General features: G+C 42.9%; 1 protein-coding gene across 2 annotated transcripts in view; it reads right to left on the reverse strand.

Annotated features, from left to right (window-relative positions):
• Window positions 1–23,425, reverse strand: part of SEMA3E (semaphorin 3E) — a 391,499-nt gene that overhangs the window by 30,854 nt on the left and 337,220 nt on the right. For both annotated transcript variants that reach the window (XM_075345228.1, XM_075345227.1), the window contains exon 9: window positions 22,901–22,970. In XM_075345228.1, the coding sequence (XP_075201343.1) occupies window positions 22,901–22,970 (70 nt within the window). The remainder of the gene's footprint in view (window positions 1–22,900; window positions 22,971–23,425) is intronic.

The raw sequence follows: 23,425 nt of genomic DNA on the forward strand, positions 1-23,425 counted from the left end.
CCTGGCTGCATTGTGACACGCCAACATTCCATATAAGGGTGTGGCTGTGCATTCTTCTGAAGTTCTGGCTGCACTGTGGCTCCCAGCTCCATTCGCTTTAATGGAGGCAGGTTTTTTGGCGAATAACTGTAAAGCGTGGGGTTAAAATTTCCCCTCAAAACATAGCCTATGACGCTCTCGGGGTCCAGACGTGTGAGTGTGCAAAATTTTGTGGCTGTAGCTGCGACGGTGCATATGCCAATCCCGGACATACACACACACACACACACACACATTCAGCTTTATATATTAGATACAGTCATATGAAAAAGTTTGGGCACCCATATTAATGTTAACCTTTTTTCTTTATAACAATTTGGGTTTTTGCAACAGCTATTTCAGTTTCATATATGTAATAACTGATGGACTGATGGACTGAGTAATATTTCTGGATTGAAATGAGGTTTATTGTACTAACAGAAAATGTGCAATCCGCATGTAAACAAAATTTGACCAGTGCAAAAGTATGGGCACCTCAACATAAAAGTGACATTAATATAGTGTAGCTCCTCCTTTTGCAAAAATCACAGCCTCTAGTCGCTTCCTGTAGCTTTTAATGAGTTCCTGGATCCTGGATGAAAATATATTTGACCATTCCTGTTTACAAAACAATTCCAGTTCAGTTAAGTTTTATTAGTCGCCGAGCATGGACAGCACGCTTCAAATCATCCCACAGATTTTCAATGATATTCAGGTCTTGGGACTAGGATGGCCATTCCAGAACATTGTAATTATTCCTCTTTATGAATGCCTGAGTAGATTTGGAGCGGTATTTTGGATCATTGTCTTGCTGAAATATCCATCCCCTGCGTAACTTCAACTTCATCACTGATTCTTGCACATTATTGTCAAGAATCTGCTGATACTGAGTTGAATCCATGCGACCCTCAACTTTAACAAGATTACCGATGCCGGCATTGACCACAGAGTCACAAAGCATGATGGAACCTTCACCAAATTTTACTGTAGGTAGCAAGTGCTTTTCTTAGAATGCCGTGGTTTTTTTGCCTCCATGCATAACACCTTTTTGTATGACCAAACAACTCAATCTTTGTTTCATCAGTCCACAAGACCTTCTTCCAAAATGTAACTGGCTTGTCCAAATGTGCTTTTGCATACCTCAGGCGACTCTGTTTGTGGCGTGCTTGCAGAAACGGCTTATTTCGCATCACTCTCCCATACAGCTTCTCTTTGTGCAACGTGCGCTGTATTGTTGATTGATGCACATTGACACCATCTGCAGCAAGATGATGCTGCAGGTCTTTGGAGGTGGTCTGTGGATTGTCCTTGACTGTTCTCACCATTCTTCTTCTCTGCCTTTCTGATATTTTTCTTGGCCTGCCACTTCTGGGCTTAGGAAGAACTGTACCTGTGTTCTTCCATTTCCTTACTATGTTCCTCACAGTGGAAACTGACAGTTTAAATCTCTGAGACAACTTTTGTATCCTTCCCCTGAACAACTATGTTGAATAATCTTTGTTTTCAGATCATTTGAGAGTTGTTTTGAGGAGCCCATGATGCCACTCTTCATAGGAGATTCAAATAGGACAACAACTTGCAAGTTGCCACCTTAAATACCTTTTCTCATGATTGGATACACCTGCTTATGAAGTTCAAAGCTCAATGAGGTTACAAAACCAATTTAGTGGTTTAGTAAGTCAGTAAAAAGTAGTTAGGAGTGTTCAAATCTAGAAATTGATAAGGGTGCCCATACTTTTGCACTGGTCAAATTTTGTTTAAATGCGTATTGCACATTTTTTGTTAGTACAATAAACCTCATTTCAATCCAGAAATATTACTCAGTCAATCAGTTATTAGATATATGAAACTGAAATAGCTGTTGCAAAAACCCAAATTGTTATAAAGAAAAAAGGTTAACATTAATAGGGTTGCCCAAACTTTTTTATATGACTATATATATATATATATATATATATATATATTGACATGAGAGATCCAAATTGTACTTTCCTGCATTCAGTTTGATACTCCAAAGAAGTCAGTCTTCATTTCTGCACTTGACATCCTTGTCCTTACATCTTCTGCACCTGTAGTGCTTATTAGGTGCTGAGAGGTCATGACATTGTGTGAGGTCTTGATGTTAGGTCTTGAGTTATGTGATGATGTGAACAGTTGTGGAGCCTAGTAAGCACTAGAGTCATGCAGGATGCTATGCTCAGGATGCAGAGAAGACCTGTCTCCTATTTGTCCCTGACTCAGCTGTGAGCTGTTATTAACCCCTTATTACTCCAATTGCAACCACATCAGGGCAACTGGGAATAGCCGGGTAAAGTTCTGGGATTGTTGCATCTAATGGATGCGACAATCCTGGGCAGCTGCAGGCTGCTGTTTTTAGGCTGGGGGAGCCCAATGAGTATGGGTCTCCTCAGCCTGAGAATACCAGCTCCCAGCTGTCTGCTTTATCATGGCTGGGTATCAAACTTGGAGGGACCGCATGACATTTTTTAAAATTATTTATTTAAATAATTAAAAAAACAAATCACACTCAGCTCCTCCTATTTTGATACACAACCAAGTAAGCGCATGGCTGGGGAGTTCTGCCTTTAACCTTATGCTTTATTTGCACTGGGTATCATAATACGAGGCAACCCGATGTCAATTATTTTTTATTTCTTTATTTTTATACCACGATAGGGACACAATGACACGGTCTGCGATTGCAAGCAGTCAGATGCTGTCACACAGGCTGGGGGTACATTTGACTACAACCAATTACAAATGCCAGAACTGCCAGTGGGCGAGGAAAGCAGTGAATATGTATGAGAGTATGTATGCTAACGAGAGGCCCCAGAAGTAGAATGAGCGGTCACGGAAGTAGTTACAGCCGCGCCAGAGACTCAGTAAATATAGTGTGCTTGCTCCAATCCCACGTTTCCTTCTACCACCATTTTTAAGAGCCAAATTCTGGCTCCCAGAAAATTTCATGGGGAACGGTGTCTGGGATTCTTTTTAAACCCAGTCCGACCCACCAATTTCAATTATATGCCAGTTTGACCATCATTAATCACTATCCAACAATCCAAAATGCCTTTTCCAAAATTTTTACTGCCTTCTGAGTCCTAATGTACAAGCCCCCATTACCAACTTCAGCACTGATGATCTTGTTGCTTAGTTACAAGAAAAAAATCAACTATATCCTCCTGGACATTTTTCCTTAATCCCCTTACAATTTGGATCCCCTTCCCTCTCACACCTCAAGATCACTTTCCACTATTGAACATGTCACAGAAAAAGTGACAAGGTTCCTAGCTTCTTACCTTACCACTTGCACCAATGACCCTATTCCCTCACTTCCGTCAGTCCCTCTCTCTGGCTGCCCATCTAACAAAAATATTTAACGCGCTCTCTCCTTCCAGAAATTAGTACACCTCCTTCAATCATGCCATCATAACCCCTTTAATTAAAAAAATCCCTCAATCAGAACTGAGCTGTTAACTACAGAGCTGTCTCTAATCTCCACTTCATCTCTAAACTTCTGGAATGCTTGGTCCACTCTCGTCTAGTCTCCTCTTTCTCAGATAACTTTATTCTTTACAATATGGCTTCAATTCTCTTCACTTTAGAGAAACAGTAATGGTCACTACTCCCTGCTGATTCTCCTGGATCTCTCTGCAGGATTTGACACTGTAGATCACCAGCTCCTCCTCACTAGGCCCTGCTCTCTCAGCCTCAAAGTAAGGTCTAAGACACATGGCATGAAAATCGGTGCGAGTGGAATGCGATAAAATATCGCATTCCACTCGGACCAATATTAGCCTGTGTCAGCACCCATGAGCGATTTTCTCAGCCCTAATCAGACCGAGAAAACAGACCGAGTGCAGAGCTAGAATAGCAATAGCTGGCTACGGAGGAGAGAGGGAGATAAATCCCTCCCTTCTCTCCGCAGCACCGACCCGCCCCTCCTCAGAGCCGCACCGCTCCTCCACAGAGCCGTCCCTCCCCCCGCAGCTGAGGTCCAATCGCATGATTGGACCTCCGTTGCAGTGACACTTGCATGACACTCAGCTCCCACTGTGCTGCCAGCGTGAGCCGAGTTTCATGCGAGGATCGCAGTAGTCCCCATGTGGCCCTGGCCTAACTGCCTTTATTGGTTCTCCTCCTACTTCAGACTTTACTGTATAATTTGCTTGTTCTTCATCCTCTCCTCTTTACCTTACTGCCAGGGTTTCTCAAGGTTTAGTCCTAGATATCCTCCTCTTCTCTCCATAAACTGTCCCTTTTGCACAAACCATCAGCAGATTTGGTTTCCAGTACCATCTATATGCTAATGATGATACCCAATCATACACAACAGTTCTTGATATCACCCCTGCGTTAATACAAAATATGAGGAATTGTTTGTCTGCTGTCTCTAACATCATGCCCTCCCTATATCTGAAACTGAATATCTCCAAAATGGAACATCTATTAATTGTGTCAGTCATTGTGCTGGATACTCATCTATTAAAGAGTCCAATATAAACGTATCTCTCTCACCCAGAAAGCTCTCCACAGTTCTGCACCACCATACATCTCCTCAATCATTTCTATCACCCTACTATTGCTTTCCATTCTGCAACTGATCTAAATGCTGCTTTACACGCAGCGATGTCGGTTATGTGTGACGGGCAAATCGCTGCCCGTGGCGCACAACATCGCTAGGATCCATCACACGTACTTACCTGCCTAGCGACGTCGCTGTGGCAGGTGAACTGCCTCCTTTCTAAGGGGGCGGTTCGTGCAGTGTCACAGCGATGTCACATGGCAGCCGTCCAATAGAAGCGGAGGGGCGGAGAGCAGCCAAAAGGAAGACACGCCCACCTTGTTGCCGGAGGACGCAGGTAAGGTGTTGTTCCTCGTTCCTGGGGTGTCACACGTAGCGATGTGTGCTGCCTCAGGAACGATGAACAACCTACGTCCTGCAACAGCAACGATATTTGGAATTAGAACGACATGTCAATGATCAACGATTAGGTGAGTAATTTTGATACTTAGCGGTCGATCATACGTTTCACACACAACAACGTCGCTAACGAGGCCGGATGTGCATCACGAATTCCGTGACCCCAACGACATCTCGCTAGCGATGTCGTTGTGTGTAAAGCCCCCTTTAGGCTAATATGCTCCATATTCTCTCCCACTCCATAAGAGTCTCCCACTTACATCTCCAAGACTATTCATGCTGTGCCAGGTTTCTTGAATGCAATACCCAAGACAATCCGATTAATATGTAATCCCTAAATCTTTAAGTGAGCAATAAAAACATTTCTTTAGACAGGTCCATCACCTCACTTCACTCATCTAACATTTCTGTTGCCTCTTTCTAAATTTTTCCTAAATTGTTTTTTCCTATTTATATCTCCATACTCTTCATGCACCAAATAGCACTTGGTAACTATACTTAGACACATACTGAATGATGACTGGTTTATGCAGTGATATTTGAATACCACTTTTTATTATATTGATGGCTGAACCATTATATTGATAGCCCTCGGTAATGTCTTTATTGTGTGTACTTGTCCCCGCTTAATTGTAAAGTGTTGGGTAACATGATAATGCTATTTAAATAAAAATATTATTCTTAGCTGCAATATTGTTTAACCCCTTCACCCCCCAGCGACTTGTCATTTTTTTCTGCACTACTTCCAAGTGCCATAACTTTTTTATTTTTATGTCAATACTAGCTGTAGTACCCGGCGTTGCCCAGGATAGTAACTGTTTCTCTGTCTCTCTCCCTTTCTCCCAGTCTCTGTCTGTTTCCCTCTCTCTGTCTATTTTCCTGTCTGTTTCTGTATCTCTCTGTCTGTCTATCTCTCCCTGCCTCTGTCTGTTTCTCTTTCTGTCTCTGTCTCTATCCGGTTCTGTCCGTGTCTATCCCTGTCTGTCTCTGTATCTTTCTGTCTATCTCTCTCTCTGTCTGTCTGTCTCTGTATCAGTCTCTCTGTCTGTCTCTATCTCTCTGTCTGTCTCTGTGTCTGTCTCTGTGTGTCTGTCTGTCTGTCTGTCTGTCTATCTCTTTCCCTGTCTGTCTATTTCTGTATCTCTTTGTCTGTCTATTTTTGTCTCTCTCTGTTTCTCTGTCTGTCTCTCTCTATTTGTCTGTCAGTCTGTCTCTCTCTGTCTGGCTGTCTCTCTGTCTCTTTTTCTGTCTGTCTCTTTCCCTGTCTATCTCTATGCCTTTGTCTGTCTCACTCTGTCTATCTTTTTCCCTGTCTGTTTATTTCCCTATCTGCCTCTGCCTTTGTCTGTCTCTTTCCGTGTCTGCCTCTACCTGCCTCTTTCCCTGTCTGTCTGTCTTTGTCTGTCTCTTTCCCTATCTGCCTCTGTCTCTTTCCCTGTATGTCTTTCCCTGTCTGTCTCTTTCTATGTCTGTCTGACTCTGTCTGCTTGCCTCTGTCTGTCTGCCTCTGTCATTCTGCCTTTTTTCCCTGTCTATCGCTGTCTGTCTCTTTGTCTCTGTCTCTTTCCCTGTCTGCCTCTTTCTCTGTCTGTCTGTGCCTGTCTGTCCGTGCCTGTCTGTCTCTCAGTTTATCTCTGTCTGTGTCCGTCTCTCCACAGAAATTATATTACCTCACACATAAGCTTCGTATACTAAGAATGTCCTTTGTTGCCTATAGCAACCAATCACAGCTCCTATTATTGACCTGTAGCTCCCAGCTCCATTGATTTTAATGGGGGCATTTTTTTTTGGAGAGTAATTGTAAAGCGTGGGGTTACTTTTTCCCGTCAAAGCATAGTTTATGACATTCCCTGAGTCATATGAGGTGTCTGCGAAATTTTGTGATTGTAAATGCGATGGTGCGGATTCCTTTAGTGGAGACACACACACACATAGTCAGGTTTATATATTAGATTGCCATATCAGAGCTTATAACCAAATGGTGTACAGGAAAATGTGAAAAATTCCAGGTGCGGTGAAATTGCAGAAAAAGTGCATTGCATGATTGTTTTGGGGGTCTTTTATTCACCCTGTTCACTATATGGTAAAACTGATGTTTGAGTAAAAGTTTTTAGATACCAAACATGTATATTTTTACTTTGTATATAAGGGGTGAAAAACATTCAGAAATTTGTTCAAAAAAGAATAGCGCTTTTGTTGCCATTTTCCGAGACCCGTAGCATTTTGATTTTGTGAGATCTGGGGCTCAGTGATGGCTTATTCTTTGCGTCTTGAGCTGGCATTGTTAATAATACCATATCTGCATAGATGCGACATTTTGATTGGCTGTGATTGCATTTTAATGGAATGTTGCGGCGACCATAAAATGCAATTTTGCAGTGTGTCATTTTGTTTTATCGCTACACCATGTACCGATTAGATTAATCAATTTTATATTTTGATAGATTGATAGGCATTTCTGAATGTTGTGATACCAAATATGTGTATTTTTTAAAATTTTGTTTATTGTTTTATTTTCAATGGGGCGAAAGGGGGGTGATTTGAACATTTTTTTTTATTTTTTCATAGTTTTTTTTAAACTTTTAGTCTTCTTAGGGGACTTTATCACTGCAGTGTCCAATGGCTTGTGCTGATCTGAGTGATGCTATAGCATCCCACTGATCAGTGAAAATGCAGTATTTCTGAGCGCTGGCACTCTGTCGGCTCTCACAGGAAATGCGTCATGGTAGCATCAGGGGTCATCAGCTGACCCAGCACTACCATGGCAACACATTGTCACCCCGTGATCATGTCACAGGGCCACCGATGGCGGCAGGGAGTGGCACGATCCCCACCATGGCCATTTAAATCATACTATCAAATTTTAAAGGTAAGATCCACCCATGCCTTTTAGCTGCACATGTTTGCTGATCGGATTAGCAGACATGTGCGGTGATTACCAAGGGCTCGCCACCAGTGCCTGCGGTAACTGGGGGTACATGACCTAGGAAGTAAATATGTGTCCAAGGCTGTGAATGGGTTACTATATTTAACATCCAGAGCCCATCCAGACCAGTCTACATATATATATATGTACACACACAGTTGAAACCAGAAGTGTAATATTATTCGTCCCCTTTAAGCTAATACTTTGTAGCGCCACCTTTAGCTGCGATTACAGCTGCAAGTCGCTTGGGGTATGTCTCTATCAGTTTTGCACATCGAGAGACTGAAATTCTTGCCCATTCTTCCTTTGCAAATAGCTTGAGCTGAGTGAGGTTGGATGGAGAGCGTTTGTTACGGCTGCTTGTCACTTGCGAGTTTCTCGCAGTAGAGTAATGCGAGAAAATCTCGCATTGGAATCGGACACATGTTAGTGAATGATTCAGCTCGCATTTGCAATTTTTTTCTCAGTCCAAATCGGACTGAGAAAAAAAATCGCAGCATGCTGCTGTTTTGCGAGTTTCTACTGCGAGTCTCTCCAATGCAAGTCTATGGGAGCGTGTAAAAAATCGGATGTCACGTGACGGTACTCACACCATCCTAGTGACATCCGATTTTCTAAATACATTTCTCGCATGTTTCCTAAAACACTGGAAACGAGTGATGTCTCACAATGTCTGTCAATCACTATTCTCTGTCAGTCGGTCTCTCCCTCTCGGTCTCTATTCTCTCTCTGTCGATCGGTCTGTCGGTCGGTCACTATCTCTGTCCCTCACTCTCTGTCCATGTCGGTCTATCCCTCTCCCCCCTCTCTCATACTCACCGATCCCCGATCACCAGCGTGGCGCTGCACGGCGTTCGCACTGCTCCGGCAGCTTCTCCTCTTTTGAAAAAGCCGGCCGCTCATTATTCAATCTCGTATTCCCTGCTTTACCCGCCCACAGGCACCTTTGATTGGTTACAGTCAGACACGCCCCCACATTGAGTGACAGTTGTCTCACTGCAACTAATCACAGCAGCCGGTGGGCGTGTCTATGCTGAGCAGTAACATAAATAAATAAATAATTAAAAAAAAACGGCATGCGGTCCCCCCCAATTTTAATACCAGCCAGATAAAGCCAAACGGCTGAAGGCTGGTATTCTCAGGATGGGGAGCTCCATGTTATGGGGAGCCCCCCAGCCTAACAATATCAGTCAGCAGCCGCCCAGAATTGCCACATACATTATATGCGACAGTTCTAGGACTGTACCCGGCTCTTCCCGATTTGCCTTGGTGCGTTGGCAATCGGGGTAATAAGGAGTTAATGGCAGCCCATAGCTGCTACTAAATCCTAGATTAATCATTGCAGGCGTCTGTGAGACACCCCCAATGATTAACCTGTAAATTAAAGTTAATAAACACACACAGTGAAAAAATCCTTTATTAAGTACGCAAAAAACCCATCCTTGTCCGACGTAATCCACGGAGGTCCCTCGACGCTCTCAGCTCTGCTACATGAAGGTGACAGGAGCTGCAGAAGACACCGCCGCTCCTCTCAGCTCCATGCAGCAACTGAGGTGAGTTTTTCCGATCAGCTGATGATGTCAGTCCGGTTACTCGCGGCCACCGCTGGATCCTCCAACAGTGACAGCAAGTCGCCCGAGTGACAGAGATGAAGTTACAGGTGAGTTGCGGTCATGGGGGGAAGATCCAGCTGGCCGCGGGTAACCTGAGTGATGGCAGCGCTAATCGCGCTGCTCAATTCAGTCACTCAGGGGATTAGCGGTCACTGGTGAGTGCTCACGGGTGACCGCTAATCAGGACGCGACACAGACAGAGCCGCAGCATGACAATGAAGTCGGGTGAAGTTCACCCGAGTTCATTCTGATCGTGCGGCTCTGTCTGTGTCTGCTGTCATCTGCCATTCAGCTTTGCTACATGGCTGTGGCTGCTGTCAGCGGCCATGTAGCAAAGCTGAATGGCAGATGACAGCTCCTGAGAAAAAAAATGATCACACACGGATCACACACGCATTGCACACGCACTGCAATCATGAGAAAAAAAATCTCAGGATCGCAGTGCAGTTGCATTGCACTCTGACCTAACGTGAACTAAAATCAGCCGAGTTTTTCTCAGCCAACTCGGACCGATTTTACTCCCATAGATGTGTTTCCAGCCTTAACAGCAGTTTTCAGCTCTTTCCACAGATTCTCAATTGGATTCAGGTCTGGGCTTTGACTTGGCCATTCTAACACTTGGATACTTTTATTTGTGAACCATTCCATTGTAGATTTTGCTTTATGTTTTGGATCATTGTCTTGTTGGAAGACAAATCTCAGTCCCAGTCTCAGGTCTTTTGCAGACTCCAACAGGTTTTCTTCAAGAATGGTCATGTATTTGACTCCATCCATCTTCTCATCAATTTTAACCATCTTCACTGTCCCTGCTGAAGCCAAGCAGGCCCAAACCATGATGCTGTCACCACCATGCTTGACAGTGGGGATGGTGTGTTCAGGATTATGAGCTGTGTTGCATTTACGCCAAACATATCATTTGGCATTGTGCCCAAAAAGTTCGATTTTGGTTTCATCTGACCAGAGCACTTTCTTCTACATGTTTGGTGTGTCTCCCAGGTGGCTTGTCGCAAACTTTAAACAACCTTTTTATGGCTTTCTTCTTGTCACTCTTCCATAAACACCAGATTTGTGCAGTGTACGACTGATTGTTGTCCTATGGACAGACTCTCCCACCTCAGTTGTAGCTCTCTGCAGTTCATCCAGAGTGATCATGGGCCTCTTGGCTGCATCTCTGATCAGTCTTCTACTTGTTTGAGATGAAAATTTTGAGGGACGGCCTGATCTTGGTAGATATGCAGTGGTATGATACTCATTCCATTTCAATATGATCGCTTGCACAGTGCTTCTTGGGATCTTTAAAGATTTGGAAATCTTTTTGTAACCAAATCCAGCTTTAATCTTCTCCACAACAGTATCACGGACCTGCCTGGTGTGTTCCTTGGTCTTCATGATGCTCTATGTGCTTTAAGAAGAACACTGGGGTATCACAGAGCAGGTGCATTTATACGGAGACTTCATTACACACAGGTGGCTCATATTTATCATCATCAGTCATTTAGGACAACAGTGGATCATTCATTGCAATTAGCTCGAGTGAGGTTGGATGGAGAGCGTTTATGAACAGCAGTTTTCAGCTCTTTCCACAGATTCTCGATTGGATTCAGGTCAGGACTTTGACTTGGCCATTCTGACACTTGGATACGTTTATTTGTGAACCATTCCATTGTAGATTTTGCTTTACGTTTGGGATCATTGTCTTGTTGGAAGACAAATCTATGTCCCAGTCTCAGGTCTTTTGCAGACTCCAACAGGTTTTCTTCAAGAATGGTCCTGTATTTGTCTCCATCCATCTTCTCATCAATTTTAACCATCTTCCCTGTCCCTGCTGAAGAAAAGCAGGCCCAAACCATGATGCTGCCACCACCATGTTTGATAGTGGGGATGGTGTGCTCAGGGTGATGAGCTGTGTTGCTTTTACGCCAAACATATCATTTGGCATTGTGCCCAAATAGTTCGATTTTGGTTTCATCTGACCAGAGTACCTTCTTCCACATGTTTGGTGTGTCTCCCAGGTGGCTTGTGGCAAACTTTAAATGACACATTTTATGGATACCTTTGAGAAATGGCTTTCTTCTTGCCACTCTTCCATAAAGGCCAGACTTGTGCAGTGTACGACTGATTGTTATCCTATGGACAGACTCTCCCACCTCAGCTGTGGATCTCTGCAGTTCATCCAGAGTGATCATGGGCCTCTTGGCTGCATCTCTGAAAGTTTGGATGGATGGTCAGGTCTTGGTAGATTTGCAGTGGTATGATACGTCTTCCATTTCAATATGATCGCTTGCACAGTGCTCCTTGGGATGTTTAAAGTTTTTGGAAATCTTTTTGTAACCAAATCCGGCTTTAAACTTCTCCACAACAGTATGACGGACCTGCCTGTTGTGTTCCTTGGTCTTCATGATGCTCTCTGTGCTTTAAATAGAACACTGTGACTATCACAGAGCAGGTGCATTTATACAGAGACTAGCTTACACACAGGTGGCTTATATTTATCATCTTCAGTAATTTAGGACAACATTGGATCATTCAGAGATCCTCAATGAACTTCTGGAGTGAGTTTGCTGCACTGAAAGTAAAGGGGTCGAATAATATTGCACACCCCACTTTTCAGTTATTTATTTTTTAAAAAAGTTTAAAATAAGCAATAAATTTCATTCAACTTCAAAATTGTGTCCCACTTGTTGTTGATTCTTCAACATAACATTAAAATTTTTATCTTTATGTTTGAAGCCTGAAATTTGGAGAAAAGGTTGAAAAATTCAAGGGAGCTGAATACTTTTCAATGGCACGGTATATATATATATATATATATATATATATATACATACATACACACATAGTGGGGAGAATAAGGGGTACTTTGCACACTACGACATCGCAAGCCGATGCTTGCGATGCCGAGCGTGATAGTCCCCGCCCTGGTTGCAGCAGCGATATCTTGTGATCACTGCCGTAGCAAACATTATCGCTACAGCAGCTTCACATGCACTCATCTGCCCTGCGACGTCACTCTGGCCGGCGACCCGCCTCCTTCCTAAGGGGGCGGGTCGTGCGGCGTCACAGCAACGTCACACGGCAGGCGGCCAATAGAAGCGGAGGGGCGGAGATGAGCGGGATGTAAACATTCCGCCCACCTCTGTCCTTCCGCATAGCCGGTGTGAGCCGTGGTGACGCAGGTAAGCTGATGTTCCTCGCTCCTGCGGCTTCTCACACAGCGATGTGTGCTGCCGCAGGGGAACATGGAACAACATCGTACCGTCGCTGCAGCACAATTATGAAAATGTCAGACACTACACCAATGATATGATTACGACGCTTTTGCGCGCGTTAATCGTATCAAAAACGCTTTACACACTACGATATCGACAGTGACGCCGGATGTGCGTCACTTTCGATTCGACCCCACCGACATCGCAGCTGCGATGTCGTAGTGTGCAAAGTACCCCTAAGTATTTGATACATTGCCAATATTGCATGTTTTCCCACCCACAAAGAGTTTAGAGGTCTAAGGGGTTTCATCCTAGGTACACTTCAACTGTGACAAGTACAGAATAAGAAAGAATGGAAAATCGCATTGTATGATTTTTAAATAATTAATTTGCATTTTATTGCATGAAAACAATATTTGATACAATGGAAAAACAGAAGTTAATATTTGGTACAGAAACCTATCTTTGCAATTGCAGAGGTCAGACATTTCCTGTAGTTCTTGACCAGGTTCACACAGTAGCAGCGATTTTAGCCCTCCCTTCTACAAAGATCTTCTCCAGATCATTCAGGTTTCAGGGTTATTACTTCATTTCTGACACAAAGTTTTTAGATTTAGCATGCAACAGAGCTGAAAGAGCTTACTTTGCCCACATCAGGCTCTCTGCAGAGATTGTACATTGACAGTAAGGTGTCAATCACAGAAGGGGGCATGCAAGTCCTTGCAATGATAATCACCAGATGATAAATGCTGTAGATTAAGTAAACAACAGCGCACAGCCCGATAAGAGGCATAGTTGAAATTTGTTTTTTAACCCTTACAGCATGCTGTCCTCAAATTACATAACAACCTGCTGACAGATTCCCTTTAAATTGTTATTTTAATCAAGGTTATTTATTTATTAACCATCTATCCCCCTATCTATTTATCTATCTATCTATAAAAAAGCACCGTACCAGGGCTAAAACATTACATTGATACGCATGAATAAATATTTCAATTTGTTTCTACTGTACGTATTTGTCTGTCTATTTTTGCACTTCTTTTTTAGTTATAATTTTTTTTTATTTTTCTGTCAACATAGCTACATGAGGACTTGTTTTTTGTGGGACAAGTTGCAGTCTTGATTGACACCATTCATTTTACTGTACAATGTATTAGGAAAAACTAACTGCATTAAAATGCGGAAAAAACCCCGCACAATTTAGCCATGTTTTGGAGTGTTTGTTTTTTTTAGCGTAAATGTTATTGTAAAAATGACCTGTGACCATATTTCTCCAGGTCAGTACAATTATGGTGATACAAAATTGGTCCATTTTTTAGTATTTTAGGGGTGAACAAAGTATTCGGAAACTTTCTGAAAAAAGAAAACAGTGTTTGTGTCGCCATTTTCTGTGACCTGTAACTTTTTCAGTTTTCCTTTGATGGAATAAAGGCTTATTTTTTTTTACCAAGTTGATGTTTTCATTGATACCATTTTGAAGTCAATATCAAATTTTTGTTCTATATTTGGTAATTCTGGCACACCTTAACAAAAAGATTTTTTTTGTGCAAACAAGAAATTCATTTTAATTGATGACTCAAAAGAAATTAGACACCAATGTTTCGGCACACTGTGCCTTTTTTAAGATATATCTAAATAAAAAATTAAACATCAATATATTATAGGTAAAGCTACATGATAACTCAAAGAGTCATTCAAAATATTTATATTAACAATCATGTAAAAAATTAGCACATTATAAAAGGTAACAAAAATCATATTGGTGTAAGCACAACATGACTTAGCTCCCAAACACTGGGTTGATCTATTTTTCCTATGTGATTCAATTGTTAATTTTTGTTGCCTTGTATTATATGTTTATTTTCTACATGATTGTTAATATAAATATTTTGGATGACTCTGTGAGTTATCAAGTAGCTTTACGTATAACATATATTGATTGATGTTTCATTTTTTATTTAGAAATACCTTGTCAAATGCATGGTATGCTGAAAGATTGGTTTCTAATTTCTTTTGAGTCATCAAAGACTTTCTTGTTTGCACAAAAAAACTTCTCTGTTTCTTAAGGTGTGCCAGAATTACCCAACATAGAATATTACTAATTTTTCTGACCACTCACCTATGAACAGTGAGCAAGTCTTACCTCTACTATGGAATATTTATTGTGTTTTATTAACTTTCTTGAGGCTGTACTCATCCTTCTTCTTACTCTAAACACAGCAATTGGAGATGATACCAAAAAGTTCTATTTTGGTCTCATCTGACCACATGCCTCCTCTGGATAATCCACATGGTCATTGGTGAACTTCACATGAGCGTGGACATGTGCTTGCGTGAGCAGGGGGATAATACAGTTAGGTCCAGAAATATTTGGACAGTGACACAATTTTCACGAGTTGGGCTCTGCATGCCACCACATTGGATTTGAAATGAAACCTCTACAACAGAATTCAAGTGCAGATTGTAACGTTTAATTTGAAAGTTTGAACAAAAATATCTGATAGAAATTGTAGGAATTGTACACATTTCTTTACAAACACTCCACATTTTAGGAGGTCAAAAGTAATTGGACAAATAAACCAAACCCAAAAAAATATTTTTATTTTCAATATTTTGTTGCGAATCCTTTGGAGGCAATCACTGCCTTAAGTCTGGAACCCATGGACATCACCAAACGCTGGGTTTCCTCCTTCTTAATGCTTTGCCAGGCCTTTACAGCCGCAGCCTTCAGGTCTTGCTTGTTTGTGGGTCTTTCCATCTTAAGTCTGGATTTGAGCAAGTGAAATGCATGCTCAATTGAGTTAAGATCTGGTGATTGACTTGGCCATTGCAGAATGTTCCACTTTTTTGCACTCATGAACTCCTGGGTAGCTTTGGCTGTATGCTTGGGGTCATTGTCCATCTGTACTATGAAGCGCCGTCCGATCAACTTTGCGGCATTTGGCTGAATCTGGGCTGAAAGTATATCCCTGTACACTTCAGAATTCATCCGGCTACTCTTGTCTGCTGTTATGTCATCAATAAACACAAGTGACCCAGTGCCATTGAAAGCCATGCATGCCCATGCCATCACGTTGCCTCCACCATGTTTTACAGAGGATGTGGTGTGCCTTGGATCATGTGCCGTTCCCTTTCTTCTCCAAACTTTTTTCTTCCCATCATTCTGGTACAGGTTGATCTTTGTCTCATCTGTCCATAGAATACTTTTCCAGAACTGAGCTGGCTTCATGAGGTGTTTTTCAGCAAATTTAACTCTGGCCTGTCTATTTTTGGAATTGATGAATGGTTTGCATCTAGATGTGAACCCTTTGTATTTACTTTCATGGAGTCTTCTCTTTACTGTTGACTTAGAGACAGATCCACCTACTTCACTGAGAGTGTTATGGACTTCAGTTGATGTTGGGAACGGGTTCTTCTTCACCAAAGAAAGTATGCGGCGATCATCCACCACTGTTGTCATCCGTGGACGCCCAGGCCTTTTTGAGTTCCCAAGCTCACCAGTCAATTCCTTTTTTCTCAGAATGTACCCGACTGTTGATTTTGCTACTCCAAGCATGTCTGCTATCTCTCTGATGGATTTTTTCTTTTTTTTCAGCTTCAGGATGTTCTGCTTCACCTCAATTGAGAGTTCCTTAGACTGCATGTTGTCTGGTCACAGCAACAGCTTCCAAATGCAAAACCACACACCTGTAATCAACCCCAGACCTTTTAACTACTTCATTGATTACAAGTTAACGAGGGAGACGCCTTCAGAGTTAATTGCAGCCCTTAGAGTCCCTTGTCCAATTACTTTTGGTCCCTTGAAAAAGAGGAGGCTATGCATTACAGAGCTATGATTCCTAAACCCTTTCTCCGATTTGGATGTGAAAACTCTCATATTGCAGCTGGGAGTGTGCACTTTCAGCCCATATTATATATATAATTGTATTTCTGAACATGTTTTTGTAAACAGCTAAAATAACAAAACTTGTGTCACTGTCCAAATATTTCTGGCCCTGACTGTATGTGCCATGCAGGATTTAAATCAATAACAGCGTAGTGTGCTAACTGTAATCTTTGAGAATGTGAGCTTGATTCAGGTCATTGACCAGGGGTCTTCTTGTGTACTTCTGGGCTCATTCTTGACCTTTCTCAGAATCAACCTAAACCCATGAGGTAAAATCTTCTACAGAACCCAGACCGAGTAGTATTGACAGTCATCTTGTCTTTCTTCCATTTTCTAATAATTGTTCCAAAAGTTGTTGCCTTCTCACCAAGCTGCTTGCCTAATGTTCTGTAGCTCATCCCAGCTTGTGGAGGTCTACAATTTCCCTAGTGTCCTTAAACAGTTCTTTGGTCTTAGTCATGGTGGAGAGTAGAGTTGAGCGCGGTTCGTGGTTCGAGGTTCTCCAGTTCTAGGCTCGAGTGATTTTGGGGGGTGTTCGAGATCGAACTAGAACTCGAGCTTTTTGTTCTGGCAGCAAAAAGCAGGGCTTTTTACAGCTACAGTGTGCAGGAGCCATCGCTGGCAGCCTGCCAGAAGCTGGTAACCAAGATAAACATCGGGTATCCAAGCAAAGCGCTTTGGTTAGTAACCCGATGTTTATCTTAGTTACGTGCAGGAAGCCCACACTTCCCTGCTCAGCTCACTACGCCCCCTCCTGCCCGCGGCATGTACACATATACACACACACACACACACACACACACACACGGTCCCGCTCGGCTTACCTGCGGTGATGAAGTCCCGCCATCCCGACCTCAGCGCTGTCACTTTCCTCCATGGCCGCCGCTTGTCACATCACCTCTCGCTTCCGACCCGAGACTGACTAGCAGTGACGTCACGGACCTCTCGCGATACTTGGTGTGAAGGCGCCGGTCATTGAACTCAGTGACAGGGGCTGTCAGTGTGCTGGAGATCAGCGCAGGTAATGTACCTCGCTGACAGCAGCACTTGTCATCCCCTGCAGTGACCTGGGCTGACCCATTGATGTTAGCTCAGGTCACTGCACTGCTCTCCCAGCCAATGGGGAACATCCTGCTCTTCATTGACTGGGACAGTGTGGATCGTCATGGCAACCCCTTGGATTACAGCAGACCTGGATTTGTTTTTCATTCTAATAAATTGGTTAAAGAGGGAATGTTTTGGGGAGTGTTTTTTCAAATAAAAATGTGGTTGTCATCTATTTTTTTTTATTACTGACTGGGTTGGTGATGTCGGGTATCTGATAGACGCCTGACCTCACCAACCCCAGGGCTTGATGCCAGGTGACATTACACATCTGGTATTAACCCCATATATTACCCCGTTTGCCACCGCACCAGGGTGCGGGATGAGCTGGGGCGAAGCACCAGGATTGGCGCATCTAATGGATGCGCCACTTCTGGGGCGGCTGCGGCCTGCTATTTTTAGGCTGGGGAGAGTCCAATAACTATGGACCTCCCTAGTCTGAGAATATCAGGCCCCAGCTGTCTGCTTTACCTTGGCTGGTGATCCAATTTTGGGGGACCACTACGTGTTTTTTTTTTAATTATTTATTTAATTTAAAATAACAGCGTGGGGTGCCCTCAGTTTTGGATTACCAGCCAAGGTGAGGTTGCCAGCTGTAGTCTGCAGGCTGCAGCCGTCTGCTTTACCCTAGCTGGCTACAAAACTAAGGGGAACCCTGCGTCATTTTTTTTTCATTTTTTTGGCTAAATACAAAGCTAAGCACCCCTTAGTGCCACATGAAAGGCACCAAAGGGTGCTCCACTTTTTCTCCATTTTTTCTCCATTTTTTCTCCACTTTTTCTCCAATTTTTCTCCAATTTTTCTCCACTTTTTCTCCATTTTTTCTCCACTTTTTCTCCATTTTTTCTCCACTTTTTCTCCATTTTTTCTCCACTTTTTCTACATTTTTTCTCCACTTTTTCTACATTTTTTCTCCACTTTTTCTACATTTTTTCTCCACTTTTTCTCCACTTTTTCTCCACTTTTTCTCCACTTTTTCTCCGTTCTTTTTCTATGGTCGGTCTACCCATTAGCTCTGCCATGCATACTGTAGCTCTACACCTACTGCACATGTTACTTTATGATTGACATCTCTTTCGTACCAGAGCTGTCTAAGTCTACTCTGACCCCATATTTGTCATTACTATATTGTCCTTGTACTGTATTATGACATTTGTATCATGTGTTTCATTTCTTGCTGTGTTGCAATTTTTTTGCTGCATCCCAATTGTACCTCTACATTGTTCGAGTTTATGTTATTGTTCTCTCACTCTTATGTGATACTGATTATTGTCATTTTTCATGATTACATGCAGATAAGTCCAATCTGACGAAGGCTCAGGCCGAAACGTCATTTGTAACTTGTTTTGGACAAAAACATATATGCTTATGAAAAATTTTTTTTTCTTAATACGGACCAATAAAGAGTGATTTTGCATTACTATCCGTTGTGACTTACTGACTTAGTCTGGGAGATTTAGAGTGCCGAGGTTACTCACTAATTTTATCTATTATTACCTCTGAGCACCTATATACCAGTGAGCAGAGCTTCCTCTACAGTAGTTCTCCTGATTAGGCATGCCCTTACCTCATGAGCAGGGCATTGCAGCTTTGGTAGCAACCATTACGACATGGACTCTGCTGCTGTGGACCCGAGAAGAGTGAGTGCAGATTCATTGCACCCACACTCCTCACATGAAGGGTCCGCACTCCTAGAAAATGGGGGATACGTTCCCTGAGTGTCTCCCCCCCCATATTCTAGACGGTCCAGAGTCGTCGTGGGACCCCTTTATTTTTTTTCTTACAATAAATTGGTGAAAGAGGAAATGTTTTGGGGACTGTTTTTTCAAATAAATTTCTTTTGTCGATTTTTTTTTTTTGTTAGTACTGACAGTTTATGATGTTGAGTATCTAATAGACGCCATGACATCACAAACTGCTGGGCTTGATCTCAGGTTACTTTACAGCTAGTATCAACCCGATTTATTACCCCGTTTGCCACTGCACCAGGCACGGGATGAGCTGGGGTGAAGCGCCAGGATTGGCGCATCTAGTGGATGCACCACGTCTGGGGTGCCTGCGGCCTGCTATTTTTAGGCTGTGAAGGCCCAATAACTATGGACCTTCCCACCCTGAGAATACCAGACCACAGCTGTCCGCTTTACCTTGGCTGGTGATCCAATTTGGGGGGGACCCTACTTTTATTGTGTAATTATTAATATTTATAAAATAAATTATAAAAAAGAGCCTGAGGGGACCTCCACATTGGATCCCCAACCACGGTAAAGCTGCCAGCTGTGGTTTCCAGGCTACAGCCGTCTGCTTTACCCTAGCTGGCTATCAAAAATGGGGGGACCCAACGTCATTTTTTTTTTTAACTATTTTTTAAATAGAAAAAATTAATGGGCTTCCCTGTATTTTGATTGCCAACCAAGGTAACGGCAGGCAGATGGGGGTGGCAACCCATAGCTGTCTGCTTTATCTGCGCTGAGAATCAAAAATACCGCGGAGGGCTACGTCATTTTTTTAAAGATTTATTTTTACAGCACTGTGATGTCCAGCAATCAAAATACAGGGAAGCCCATTTTATTTTTAGTTATTTAAATAAATAATTAAAAAAAATATATATGGGCTCCCGCTGCATTTTTTGTATTGCTAGCTAAGGGTAATCCAAGCAGCTACTGGCTGCTAACCCCCACTGCTTGGTGTTACCTTCACTGGCGAATGGAAAATCCAGGGAAGCAATTTTTATTTTTTTTGCCAAAAAACTACAAAAAAAGGACGTGAGCTTCGCCATATTTTTGTATGCTAGCCAGGTATAGCAGGCAGGTGCTGGAAGAGTTGGATACAGCGCCAGAAGATGGCGCTTCTATGAAAATGCCATTTTCTGAGGCGGCTGCAGACTGCAATTCGCAGCAGTGGGGCCCAGAAAGCTCAGGCCAACCTGTGCTGCGGATTCCAATCCCCAGCTGCCTAGGTGTACCTGGCTGGACACAAAAATGGGGCAAAGCCTACGTCATTTGTTTTCTAATTATTTTATGAAATTCATGAAATAATAAAAAAAGGGCTTCCCTTTATTTTTGGTTCCCAGCCGGGTACAAATAGGCAACTGGGGGTTGGGGGCAGCCGTACCTGCCTGCTGTACCTGGCTAGCATACAAAAATATGGCGAAGCCCACATAATTTTTTCAGGGGGCAAAAAACTTCTGCATACAGTCCTGGATGGAGTATGCTGAGCCTTGTAGTTCTGCAGCTGCTGTCTGTCTGTATGGAGAAGAGCAGACAGCAGCTGCAGAACTACAAGGCTCAGCATACACCATCCAGGACTGTATGCAGAATTTTTTTGCCCACCAACAAAATGACGTGGGCTTCGCCATATTTTTGTATGCTAGCCAGGTACAGCAGGCAGCCACGGGCTGCCTCCAACCCCCAGTTGCCAATTTGTACCCGGCTGGGAACCAAAAATATAGGGAAGCCCGTTTTTTTTAATTATTTCACTTATTTCATGAAATAATTAAAAAACAAATGACGTGGGCTTCGCCCCATTTTTGTGTCCAGCCGGGTACAACTAGGCAGCTGGGGATTGGAATCCGCAGCACAGGTTAGCCCAAGGTTTCTGGGCGCCTCTGCTGCAGATTTCAGTCCGCAGGCGTCCCAGAAAATGGCGCTCTCATAGAAGCGCCATCATCTGGCGCTGTATCCAACTCTTCCAACAGCCCTGGAGCCGGGTGGCTTGTTGGGTAATCATGAGTTAATACTGGCTTTGTTTTACTAGCCAGTATTAAGCCAGAGATTCTTAATGTCAGGCCCGTTTGACCCGGCCATTAAGAATCTCCAATAAAGGGTTAAAAAAAACACCACACAGAGAAAAAATACTTTAATAGAAATAAATACACAGACACATTAGAGACTCCATCTTTATTACCCCCTGTCAGCCCTCCACGATCCTGCTCTTCTGTCTTCTTTCTTTCTAGTGTAGTAGTAGTAGTGACGATTGTAGTGAGGATGAAGTGCACCAGCCCATCATGGGCTGGGGAACCTCATCCTCACTACAATCCTCACTACAATCGGGAAGCAGCGTGCAGCCTTCACTCCGTGAGTGATCAGTGCTGGCTGTCAGCGGTAACAGTGGTAACGCTGACAGACGCGTTACCATAGCAACGGTGCTCTCGGAGCCGCGGTTAGCGGTGACGTCACCGCTAACTGCGTTGCTATGGCAACGGTGATCTCCGTTAATGACCGGCTGTGTCAGCCGGTCCCTAACGGAACGGGGAGTCGACCATGTGCTAGAGCATGTCGCCGGTACACGGCGATACACATATGTGCACCATGTACCGGAGAGATGCACTCGCAGGTCCTACATGATGCGTCATAGTCATGTGACCAGTCTGTAGCCAATGAGATAATAGCCACGTGACTGGTCACATGGCTATTTTGACGTCACGATAGGTCCTGCATCTCTGCTGACAGTGCCGTCACCGGGAGGATTCAGCGATCATCGGATGGAATAGCGGCAGGAGACAGAGTGCAGAAGGGATCGCGAGGACCGGTAAGTGTTATGGCAATGTTTATTAACTGTTTGTGTACATTTATAATGCATTTTTATGTGTTTGTGATTGCCTCCCATTCTAGCCTACAGGTTCGAGTTTGGTTCGTCGAACGTTCGACGAACCGAACTCGAACGGGACCCCCGTTCGGCGAACCGACCTCGAGCCGAACCGCGACCGGTTCGCTCATCTCTAGTGGAGAGGTTCAAATGTGATTGATTGTGTGGACAGGGGTCTCTAAGACAGGTAATGGGCTAAAACAAGTGCTATTAATACCGGTAATGAGTGCAGAGTAAGAGAGCTTCATAAAGAAAAAAAATAACAGGTCTGTGAGAGCCAGAATTCTTGCTGGTTGGTAGTTGATCAAATACTGATCAATGAAATGTAAATTAATTATTTCTAAATCATACAATGTGATTTTCTGGATATTTGTGGGGGGATTCTGTCTGGCAAAGCTGAAGTGTACCTACAATAGAAATTACAGACCTGCCTACTGTATTCTTTGTAAGTGGGAAAACTTGCAAAAGCGCCATTGTATCAAATACTTATCTTCATCACTATATATAGTACTTTCAATTTATAATTTAAAACATGGATAAAGCAGATTATTTTTTTTTTTCAAATGCACAAGTACTTTTCATGTTGGCAGTGGTATACATTAGTTTCTTACATGTTTTTTTTATTATGCTCACCTTGTGGTACTGAATAGCGCAAAAATCTCTGGGTTCTTTGCATCTCTGGTGTGCATTAGGAATACATCCTCTATATTTGATGAAAAACACACAAATTAAGTATAATCAGCTACATTTCTGATTTCTTACTTAAAATTTAATTACATAAAGTGAAACTGTCACCACTCTTGAATTTTATGTTTTAGTAAATAATTGTATTTTCAATGAAAGAACAATTCTGTAGCAACATTTGTTATAACTCCAAAATGTCATTGTGAATTTCATGGGAATGCATAAACTTACTAAAGCCTCATTCACACGTCAGTGAAAAACACAGATGTTTTTCACTGGCATGATAATAAGGTGCGTATGTCCCTCCGTGTGCCGTGATTATGGCACACGTGTGATCTCCATGTGCTAAACATGATAATACACGGAGATCATACTCTCCTGTCCATGGTGCTGAAATCTCCCACGATGCTGTGTCCGGTCTCTGTGTCTCTCATCACTGCTGCTACTTCCGGGTTGGCTGTGCAGTGCATAAAT

The sequence above is a fragment of the Anomaloglossus baeobatrachus genome, chromosome 4 (genome assembly GCF_048569485.1).
Source record: "Anomaloglossus baeobatrachus isolate aAnoBae1 chromosome 4, aAnoBae1.hap1, whole genome shotgun sequence".
NCBI lineage: Eukaryota > Metazoa > Chordata > Amphibia > Anura > Aromobatidae > Anomaloglossus > Anomaloglossus baeobatrachus.